This window comes from Phodopus roborovskii, unplaced genomic scaffold (assembly GCF_943737965.1).
Source record: "Phodopus roborovskii unplaced genomic scaffold, PHOROB, whole genome shotgun sequence".
NCBI lineage: Eukaryota > Metazoa > Chordata > Mammalia > Rodentia > Cricetidae > Phodopus > Phodopus roborovskii.
Window position 1 is genome coordinate 33,382,787 of NW_026126416.1, and position 11,556 is coordinate 33,394,342.

The 11,556-nt window shown below is 43.5% G+C and overlaps 1 protein-coding gene across 1 annotated transcript; it reads left to right on the top strand.

Moving 5' to 3' along the window:
• The first annotated feature begins 777 nt into the window (after window positions 1-777).
• LOC127221279 (60S ribosomal protein L31-like) lies at window positions 778-6,442 on the top strand. Its single transcript, XM_051183162.1, has 2 exons — window positions 778-1,026; window positions 6,344-6,442. The coding sequence occupies exons 1-2, from the start codon at window positions 778-780 to the stop codon at window positions 6,440-6,442; spliced, it is 348 nt and encodes a 115-aa protein (XP_051039119.1).
• Window positions 6,443-11,556: the final 5,114 nt, after the last annotated feature.

Genomic DNA, 11,556 nt, shown 5'->3' on the forward strand with positions numbered 1-11,556 from the left:
CCTCAAGATCCAGAAGACATTTTGGGTTTTCTTTTTTCTTTTTTCTTTTTTTTTTTTTTTTTTTTTTTTTTTTTTTTTAAGGATCTCATGAAGAGGAGCAGACTGGGCATTCTAAACCCCAAGGATAATAAACTCCTTCCAAGAATCCCTGCAAAGTGGAGAAGGCAAAGAGACAAATAGGAAGAAGGCCCAAACAAATGGAAAGGCAGATGTGTGGCACAGACTGTAACCACAGACCTTAATGGTAGAGGCAAGAGGGTCAGAAGTTCAAAGCCAGTCTCCAAAACATGAGATCCTGCCTCAACTGCACCCCACCCCCAAGGCAAGTAATTAAGTAAATAATAAAAAGTAAGGGAAGATATTAGAAGAGGCAAATTCTTGAAGGTGTGAGGCTGTGTTTTGTAAGTCACTAAAAAATACAAGTATAGAACTTGAGACTCCAAATTGAGAGGGCATGAATATACACCAGGGAGAACTGATTCAGAACAACCAATCCACTAGAGCATCATGTGCAAAATATTCAAAGAAGGGCTGGAGAGGGGCCTCAGCAGGTAAGACACTGGCTACTCTTTCAGGGGGCTTGGGCTTGAGTCCCAGCACCCACATGTTGGCTTACAACTATCAGTAACTACAATTCTAGGCAACCCAATGCCCTGAGGGCATCTCAGACACCAGACACATACATAGTACCACACCCATAGTATCACACAAAAGGCAAACATTCATATGCATACAATAAAAAGTAAATAAATAGCTTTCCAACTTGGGCCTGGCAGAATGGCTCTCAAAAAGAAGGGTGGCCAGAAGGAACGTTCAGCCATCAACAAGGTGGTGACCCAAGAATACACCGTCAACATTTACAAACTCATCCGTGGCATGGGCTGCAAGAAGCGTGCTCCTTGGGCACTCAAAGAAATCCAGACATTTGCCATGAAGGAGATGGGAACTCCAGATATACACATCAATATCAGGTTCAATAGAGCCGTCTGGGCCGAAGGAATAAGGAATGTTCCATGCCATATCTGTGTATGGTTTTTTTTTTTGTTGTTGTTGTTGTTGTTCAGAAAATGTAACAAGGATGAGAACTCACCAAACAAGCTCCACACATTGGTAACATACGTGCCTGTTACCACAATCAAAAATATCCAGACAGTCTATGGATGAGAACTAACCCGCTAAATGTCAAACAAAGTTGGAGAACTGCCAATAAATAAATAAATAAATAAATAAATAAATAAATAAATAAATATTACAGGAGTTGGAGAGGTGGCTCAGTGGTTAAAAGCACTGACTACTCTTTCAGAGGACCTTGGTTCAATTCCCAGCACCCACATGGCAGCTCACAATTGTCTCTGACTCCAGTTCCTGGGATCCAACACCTACACACAGATATATATATGCAGGCAAAACATGAATGCAAACAAAATAAAAAATCATTAAAAATAATCATCAAATATATTTTTTTAAAAAAAAGAATATCACAAAAGGAGAGCCAGTTTTATGATACTGACAAAATTCTTGTACTGATGAAAGCAAGAGGCAGAGGATCAGAAGTTCAAGGATGTCCTTCTGGGGGAGGCAGGGAACATAACGTAAACAATGTCTACCCCTTCTCCTAAGTTACAAACCTATGTTTATTGTGGAATTACCTACAGAGGTGTTGGTACTCCCAGCCCCCAAAAAGCCACACTGGAAAATCTTTAACCAGCAGGGATGAGGGCTTTCCCATAACCACATAGATGGAGACCTTCTCCTGCAATCTCCCCTGGCCTATATACACTAACCTCTTCCCCAGGCCTAGGGTGGTGTTGAATGTGATAAATGGTCAGGAGCAGCTGGATACTCAGTTTAAAGTCCTCTTGTAGGGCAGGAGGAAAGGGAGGATTAGAGAAATGGACTTGTTCCTTGGGGTGTTTTTAAAGCTGACAGATAGGCTCCTGCCTCGGGTCCTGGACCTCAGTGAGCTCCATGTTTTGGATGTCTATAAATGGGTGGCATCAAAATGCTATAAAGTCAGGGAATCTCAGACAACCAAACCCCATAGTAGTCTTGATGACAAGAACACCTTCTGTAGACTAAATACTCCTCTGAAGCCTAAGATTAGCCTGGGCCAGCAGAGCTAGCTAATGTCTGAGCCCGGAAAAATTTTGTTTGGGTCCTGCTAATTACTGTTCCCCTGCAGGACTCTCTCCAACTCTGTATACTCACCTACCCACAGCCTATAGTTAATGGTTTGTTTATAATTTGTGTGTGTGTGTGTGTGTGTGTGTGTGTGTGTGTGTGTGTGTGTGTGTTTATGCTTGTTTTTCAAGACAGGGTGTCTTAGGGTTTCTACTGCTGTGAAGAGATACCATGACCATGACAATTCTTACAAAGAAAACATTTAATTGTAGTGGCTTGATTACAATTCAGATGTTTGGTGTATTGTCATCATGGTGAGATATAGCACTAGAGAGGTAGCTACTCCATGTTGATATGCAGGCAGCAGGAAGTAGACTGTCTTACTGGGTGTGGCTTGAGCAAATATGAGATCCTAAAGCCCTCCTCCACAATGACACACTTCCTCCAACAAGACCAGACCTATTCCAACAAGGTCACACCTCCTAATAGTGTCACCTCTTTTCGGGGCCATTTTCTTCCAGACCACCATGCAGGGCTTCTCTTCATAGTCCTGACCAACTTGGAACTTGTAATACCAGGCTGGCCCTAAACTCAGAATTTTTGTTTGTTTGTTTGGTCTTGGTATTTTGTTTTGTTTTGGTCTGGTTTTTCGAGAGACAGGGTTTCTCTGTATTGCTTTAGAGGCTGTCCTGGAACCCGCTCTGTAGACCAGGCTGGCCTTAAACTCAGATATTTGCCCACCTCTGCCTCCTGAGTGCTGGGATTAAAGGTGTGTGACACCACCATCTGATGGTAATTTTTTGTTGTTGTTGTTTGTTGTTTTGTTTTTTTTTTTGGTTTTGTGTTTGTTTGTTTGTTTCTCTGTATTGCTTTGGAGGTGTCCTGTAGACCAGGCTGGCCTCGAACTCGCAGAGATCCACTTGCCTCTGCCTCCTGAGTGCTGAGATTAAAAGTGTGAGCCACCGAGGCCAGGAAGTTGGTAATTTGTGTGTGTGTGTGTGTGTGTGTGTGTGTGTGTGTGTGTGTGTGTGTGTGTAAACATATACAAATAGCATGTATATGAAGACCAGGAACTCCACCTCCTTTGAGACAGGGTCTGTCACTGACCTAAAGTTCATCAATTACACTAGAGTGATGACCAGCAAGCTCCAGGGATCTATCTGTCTGTCTCCCCAATGCTAGGATTACAATTATGGGCCAAAATGCCCCAGCATGTTTCTATGTGTTCTAGAGGTTAAACTCAAATGCATGTGAGTGTAAGATAAATATTTCACTACCAACCCCAGCCTTTATACTTTTTTCTTTTTTAGTGAACGTGACCTTGTCTGGTCAGAAAGTGGTGCTGCAATAAGGAAACATAAACATAATGACATATCAAGGTTTTTGTTTGCTTTGGTTTGAGACAGGGTCTCACTCTATAGTCTAGGCTAGCCTGTAACTCACAGTTGTTCCCCTGCCTCAGTCATCCAAGTGCTGAGACTGTACTTGTGAACCACTTACAAGGAATGGACTTGCCTCATACCATGCCCAAATAAGATTTAAGATAAAAACTTTGACCTCAGGAGGCTGGCAAGATGGCTCAGCTTGTTAAAGCACTTACTACCACTCCTGATGACCTGAATTCTGAGTTCAGTCTCTGAGTCCCACATAGTAGGAGAGAACTGACTCTCAAAAGGTTGTATTCTGACTTCACAGTGTACACATGCACACAATTAATACAAATAGGCTGGAGAGATGGCTCAGCATTAAGAGCACTGGTTGCTCTTCGAGAGAACCCAGGTTCAATCCCCAGCACCCATAGGGTATCTCACAGCTGTCTGTAACTTCAGTCCCACAGGACCTGATGCCCTCTTCTAGCCTCTGCAGTCACCAGGCACACACATGATGCACTTATATACTTGTATGCAAAACACTGCTATACATAACATTAAAAAAAATCATAAGGCTCTCCAATTTTTTTCCAAAAGTATTTCAAAGGTCATTCTTGTCTACATAGCAAATTCAAGACTAGCCTGAACTACAAGAGACCCTGTTACAAGTATATATAAAAAAATGTTTGGCGCTGGGTGGTGGTGGCACTCACCTTTAATCCAGCACTGGAGAGGCAGAGGCAGGTAGACTCTGTGAGTTCGAGGACACTCTGGCCTACAGAGCAAGTTCCAGGACAGGTTCCAAAGCAATACAGAGAAACTCTGTCTTGAAAAACAAAAATAGGGCTGGAGAGATGGCTCAAAAATTAAGAGCACAGACTGCTCTTCCCAGGGTCCTGAGTTCAATTCTCAGGAACCACATGATTGCTCACAACCATCTTTAATGGGATCTGGCGCCCTCTTCTGACCTGCACTATATAGATAATAAATCTTAAAACAAAAACAAATAAATAAAAATATGTTTGGCTACATTGTAATTGAAAGTATTAAGAAAGATTACATAGGGATGAAGCCAGGTTGTGGTGGCCCCCACCTTTCATCCCAGCACTGGGGAGGCAGAGGCAGGCAGATTTCTGTGAGTTGGAGGCCAGCCTGGTCTACAAAGCTACACAGAGAAACCCTGTCTAAAAAAATCAAAACGATGATGATGATAATAATGATGATGAGCTAAGGATGAAGCTCAGTTGGTAGGCCACTTGCTTAGCATGCACAAACCCTTGGCTTTGAGCACCTATACCACATAAACCAGACATGGTGACATAGACCTGTAAAGCCATCAACTGGTAACAGGTAGAGGCAAGAAAACTGGAAGTTTGAGGCCATCTTGGACTACATAGCAGGTTTGAGGCCAGCCTGGGTGGGATATACAATGTCATGTCAAAGAAAAAAAGGACAGGATGGTTCGTGTTTCATGCCTGTAATCCCAGTGCTTGGCAGGCTGAGGAAGGGGAATAACCCATGTGCTTTACAGTGAGTAACAGAACAACCTGGGGTATAAAGTAAGATCATGTCTCAAAAATAGAGTCAAAAAGCAAAGAAAGAAACAAGCCACAACCAGAAGATTTGTCTGTCATAAAACTGAGATACAACTGGCTCAAAATGTTTAACAAATTCCTAACGTCAATACAAAAAATGAGCAAAAGCTGTAGAAAATCATAACCATATCCAGTCTCCCATAAACATCCCAATACTCGATCACCAGTAATCAAGAATGCCATTCACATCCATTGCACTTAAAATTTGAAACATCTGAAAATATTAACTTGAACTGAGACTATGGAGTAGCAAGGTCTGCTGCTCTAGAACATCTCTAGGGTGTTGAGGTAGGTGCTATGGGTGCTGGGTGTTGGAGTAGGTGCTGTGGGTACTAGGGTGTTGGGGTAGGTACTGTAGGTGCTGGGTGTTGGGGTAGGTGCTGTGGATACTAGGGTGTTGGGGTAGATAGTGTTGGTACTAGGGTGTTGGGGAAGGTGCTGTGAGTGTTGGGTGTTAGGGTGGGTACTATGGGTACTAGGGTGTTGGGTGGGTGCTGTAGGTGCTGGGTGTTCGGTGAGTGCTGTGGGTACTAGGATGTTGTGGTAGGTACTGTTGGTACTAGGGTGTTAGGTGGGTACTGTAGACGCTAGGGTGTTGTGGGTGGGTGCTGTAGTTCATGCCTGTAGCCCTTGCTGCCTGATAAACTGAAGACTTACTTGAACCTGAGCAACATGGTATTGTTTTCTTTCTCTCTCTCTCTCCTTCTCTCTCTTCAATTTTATTTATTATTTTGAGACAGGATAGCCATGCTGACTTTGAAGACCAAGAAGGCCTTGAGTTTCCTGTGCTGAGTAGCTGATACTATAGTCCTGTGCCACTAGGCCCATCTTATTTGGGGTTGGTTGGTTTGGTTTGAGACAGGGTCTCATGTAGTCCAGACTGGTCTTGAACTTGCTGTACGCCTAAGGACGACCTTGATCACCTGACCACCGGTCTAACTAGGACTGAGCACCAGTCTTCCTGTGTCCCTGCCTCCAGGTGCAGGCAGACTTCAGCTGTTACCATGACCGTGGACCTTTGGGCATAAGAACTGGAGCTCAAGCTCTTTTGTATTCCTCTCTATCAAGTCGTGCTTGGGATAAATTTAACCACCAGAGGAGGCAAACTCAGACAGCTTTAGCAAAGGAGTATCTGGTCTTCAGTGGCAGGTTGAAAAACTTGACTGAGGTGACTTGGAAATGCTTGGGTGCCCGTTAGTCACCTCTCCTGACGCCTGAAGTACTGTTCTGTCGCCTGGGTGCCTGCTCCTCTCACAGCTGGAGGTTTGCCACACTGGGGACAAAGGCGATGGTGTCCCCTCCAACCCAGCAGAGCCTTTCCCTGCCAAGGCCCGGGAGAAGAGAAGCCACATGTGACCCCGTGTGTGACCCAGCTCCTGAAATGGCTCCAACATAACCTCCCAGTCCTGGCAGTCAGAAGTTCCCAGGCTCAGCAAGCTGGGGGTGGGGGGTGGGGACAGGCCCAGGGTCACTATGGGTCTTCCTGGCACTTTAACTTAATTTTATGTGTACACATGTACGTCTGTGTATCACATGTATGCCAGGCACCCATAGAGGCCAGAAGAGGATGTTGGATCCTCTGGAATTGGAGTTACAGATTTGGTTATGAGCTGTAATGTGCTGGGAATTGAACCCAGAACTTCTAGAAGAACAGTTGGTGCTCTGAACAACTGGGCCATCTCTCCAGCCCCTTAATATATCATTTTTATTGTATGTGGTTTGTGTATGTGAGTAAGTTGCCTTAGGACACCAGGGGCCTAGTATCTCCCCTGGAGCTAAGGTTACAAGTTCTTGTGGACTACCTGTGCTGGGACTCAAACTCAAGCCTTTCTGCAATATGCAAATAATAAATAAATGTTAAAATAATATAATAAGAAAATAAAAATTCGGAGCTGGAGAGATGGCTCAGAGGTTAAGAGCACTGGCTGCTCTTCTAGAGGTCTTGAGTTCAATTCCCAGCAACCACATGGTTGCTCACAACCATCTATAACAAGATTTGATGGCCTCTTCTGGCATGCAGACACATGTAGGCAGAATACTTTATTCATAATAAATAACCTTTTTTAAAAAAAAGAAAAATTCATTAAAATTTTAATAACAGAGATTCAATTGTTTCCATCTTTTCCATTTGTATTACATTGCTAAGTGATTGTATATTGTAGTCATGTAAAGTCTTTTTTTAAAATCTCACTGTACGTTTTGGAATCCTGAAAATTTTTAAAGATTTATTTATACCATGTTCTAGCTGCATGTATGCCTGAAGGCCAGAAGAGGTGACCAAATTTCATTAGAGATGGTTGTGAGTCACTATGTGGTACTGGGAATTGAACTCAGGACCTTTGGAAGAGCAGCCAGTGTTCCTAACTGCTGAGCCATCTCTCCAGCCCCCTGGAATTAGTCTTCATTGTGGTTTTTCCCAGCAGCAGCAGCCACAGTGAGTGGTGAGCATGTTAGAAACAGAGACTAGCTGGGTGATGGTAGTGCATGCCTTTAACCCCAGCACTATGGAGGCAAAGGCAGATCTGTGAGTTTGAGGCCAGCCTGGTCTACAAGGCTACACAGAGAAACCCTGTCTCCCAGCAAATGGGAGGTGGAGTTAGCAAGATTTCAAGTTTGAGAGCAGCCTGGGCTACATAGTCAGAGTTTGTTAAGAAAAGAAAAAGATTTTTAAAGAGCAAGGAAGAAAACGCTGTTTTGTGGTGGCACAGGATTTTACGTCCAGCTTTGGGAAACAAAGGCAGGTGGATCTCTGTAAGTTTGAGGCCAGCCTGAACCACATACTGAGTTCCAGGTAAGCTGGAGCAACACAGTGAGACCCTGTTCCAAAAGCAAAAGGAAGGAAGTAAAAGAGAAAAAGAAATCAAAAGGTAGATCTTGGCCTACCTCAGACCTTCATGATGGAAGACTACATTTTGACAAGTCTCTGAGATGATTTGTCTGGGAGATAATTATTTCAAAACTATGAGAAGCAGGCCAGCTGTGGTGTACACCTTTGATCCCAGCACTCAGGGGTCAGAGTCAGGTAGAGATCCATAAGTTCCAGGCCAGCTAGGGCTGCACAGTGAGACCTGACCTATGCACTAAAGGACAAGTTTAAAAGAAAAACAAGGGCTAGGGAGATGATTTAGTGTGTGAAGTGCCTAAATCCTAGGCATGAGTGTATCTTGTAGCCTTAGTGGTAGGGACAGGATGTGGAGACAAGCTCATTAGCTATACAGACTAGTTGGCTCTATAAGCTACTCTGGTGTCAAAAAGTAAGGTGGAGAGTTATAGAGGAAGACAGATAGCCTACACACACACACACAAACACACACTTCAAAAACAAACAAACAAAACCACCTTTCCCCTTTGGTCCCAAACTCCTAAAAGTTGCTGGAATGAGGAGGGCCTGTGGTACAGTGTGACCCTAGCTCTCAGGAGCCTGCTGGGAATGGAGACCAAGGCCTCACTGTGCTACATTGCAAGGCTGTTAAAAACACATTTTGCTGTTATTTATTTGCTGGTGCTAGAAGTACTCTGTGACAGAGTACATGCCTAGTATGTATCATACCTTGGGCTTGGTCCCTGGAAGTACAAAAAGGAAGAAAGGAAGGAGAAGGAGGGGATGATGACAAATAAATTAAGGGACACAGAGAGGGAAAACAAAAACAAAAAACCAAACTTAAAAAAAAAAAAAAAGCCAAATGCAAAATCATTTTGCCTTGGATACACATTCAAGAAAAGCTGCATTAGTCCCAGGCAAGGACCTGCCAGGCTAGAGATTGCTTCTGAGGAACAGAAGGGAAGATGAGAGACTGGAACAGATCCCAAGGGTGGCTTTTGGGTGCTGGGAATATTGTTTTCTGATCTGACTGCTTGCTGTTGGGGGTCTGTAAAAATCCTTGAGGACTAAGTACTTTCTGCCTTATACTTCAATAAATAAGGGTTTGAAGGCTCATTGTAGGGTGGGAGGTGCTGCTCAGTGGTAGGATGCTCACTAGTATGAGTAAGGCCCTGAGTTTTGTGATTCCACTGTTGTCTAGCACAGTGGCATATACCTGTAATCCCAGGACTCTTGGAGTGTCACAGCAAATGTAGGCCAGGCCAGCCTGGACTACATAGTGAGTTCCAGGCTCAGTTCAGAATCAAAGAGACACTGTCTCAAAACAAAACACCAAAAACCCAAAACCCAAGAGATTAAGAAAAAGGAGATGGCACACCTTTAATCCCAGCACTCAGGAAGCAGAAGCAGGTAGATTGCTGAATTTGAGTCCAGACCTGTCTACAGAATGAGTTACAGGACAGCCAGGGTTACACAGAAAACACACAAACAAATAAAATAAATTGTAAGTATAAATACCCAGTATTGTGGATACACACCTTTAATCCCAGCACTCAGGAGGCAGCAGATCTCTGTAAATTCAAGGCCAGCCTAGTCTACACAGGGAGTTCCAGGTCAGCCAAGGCTACATACAGAAATCCTGTCACAAATAAAACAAACAAAAATAAATAATAAATAGGGCTGGAAAGTGTGGTCGAATAGTTCAAATAGATTGTTTTTTTCTGGGATCCACATGGTGGAAGAGAACAGACTTCATACACATACACAGTGTAGTAACAAATATTAAGGGCTGGTAAGCTCAGTGGTCAAATGTGTCTGCCATCAAACCTGATAACCTGAGTTTGATACCTGGACCCACGAGGAGGAAGGAGAGTACTGACTTCTGCATATTGTCCTCTGACCTCCTGTGCAGACAGACATACGTATACTCTCTCTCTCAATATTTAAACAGAACATACTAACAATTTTTTTTTCCCTCTCCAGGACAGGGTTTCTCTGTGTAGCCCTGGCTGTCCTGAAACTCAAGATCAAGTTGGCCTCAAACTCAGAGATCTGCCTGCCTCTGCTTCTCAAGTGCTGATCAAATGCTGGGATCAAAGGTCACTGCCTGTCTTATAACTTTTTTTTAATTAGAAAAAAAAAACCAACTTACCAGTTTAAAGGTGGTCTCAGGGGTGCTAGGAAGTTGTCACCCAGCTAACCTCCCTGTTTATTTTACTCTAGTGTATCGTATCCTCTGCTTCTCTTCAGTACTAGAGGATGGAGGTTAAATTTCCGCTTCTAGAAACACTTTATTAGATGAACCTAGTCACAGGCTCCCTGCAGACAATTACTTGAGAGGGCCTTCTGGTCAATTCCCAATATTATCTCACAGTTAATCACCACCTCCAGTTAAAACTAATCAGGGCATGAGGTATTTGAAAAGCTATTTGCATGGAATTGAATTCAGTTCTCATAAGCTATGTGGGAACCAAGACCTTTAGAGCCAGCAACAGGTTTTTCAGGATACCTGCTCCAGGAAGGTTCATTCCATTGCCCTCAGCCAGCAGGGCTGTGGCACTCTGCCTCTCCTAATTTCCCTCCACCCCAGCAGAAGCCTGCTCCTATTGCACAATGCCAGGGCTCACTCTGAAACTAGGTTGCAGGTGGAAATACTGAGACGAATTGTTTCTGGTATTTCTAATCCTCAAGGGTTCACCTTTCTTTGACCACTGATTCTCAGGTTCTTGGCAGGAATGAAGAGATGAGGAAGGGCCTAAGGAAATGCTTGACAGGGTGGAGAGAACAGCCTCTGTTCCAACTTAGATGTCAAAATTGTTTGCATTTTCCAGAGCCTAGTGGGGGTTATTACCCTTAGGCATCAGGATTACAGGCATTCTGCATCTGCCTAGAGTGTCAATGTATTATCTTTAATGTGGAGTTACTGGGTCTAATCTGCTAAGGAGAAGCATATTGTGTTTTTAAAAAAAAATTAAGAAAGGGGAGAGGAAGGCTTTCTTAATCATATCATGTAAAGATAACAGCTGTCTACACTTTGGCATATCTTTCCAATCTTTTCTCTGTGCAGAGATGCTTCATTGTTTCCTGAACTAGAAGGGAGAAAAAATGTAAACATTTGAAGACAAAGCCTTAGGTTGAGTGTGATAGCACAGTAATTTAATCCCAGCACTCAGAAGGACAAGGCAGGTCTGAGTTCCAGGCCAGCTAGGGATACCTAGGAAAGACCCTGTCTCAACAAAAACCCAAAACAAAAACATAACCGGTATTAATAATAATTTTAAAAATAAAACTCTGATTCTTTAGTTTTCAATTTTATTTGTTTTGAAACAGCAACTTAATAGCTTAGAAATGTTCCTAACAGCAAGGGCCTACTCCATGCATTCCAGGACGTTCCTGGAGCCTAGACCCCAGCCCTGGCTCCAGATATTCTCTCATCCACATCAACCATCAGGCTTATTTCTCTCTGGAGACTTGGGACAAAAGAAGATGTCCATTTAGAGGAAGGTGGACCTAAGGGTCACCATGTAGAAGGGCTGGGCTTAGACAAAACTGCCTCTGTTAGTTTTCGGGATACTTGGGAACTTGGTAGCATGCTCGACAGACTGTGGGAAGCTTGGAGGGGTCCTGAACAGCTTTGCTCACTTCCGGG

What these genes read in the sequence shown, in the direction of transcription:
- LOC127221279 (XM_051183162.1), top strand. Translation starts at nt 778, where the DNA reads ATGGCTCTCAAAAAGAAGGGTGGCCAGAAGGAACGTTCAGCCATCAAC. An exon ending in ATGTTCCATGCCATATCTGT is followed by an intron (nt 1,027 to 6,343) that starts GTATGGTTTTTT and finishes CTCCTCTCACAG; the next exon opens with CTGGAGGTTTGCCACACTGG.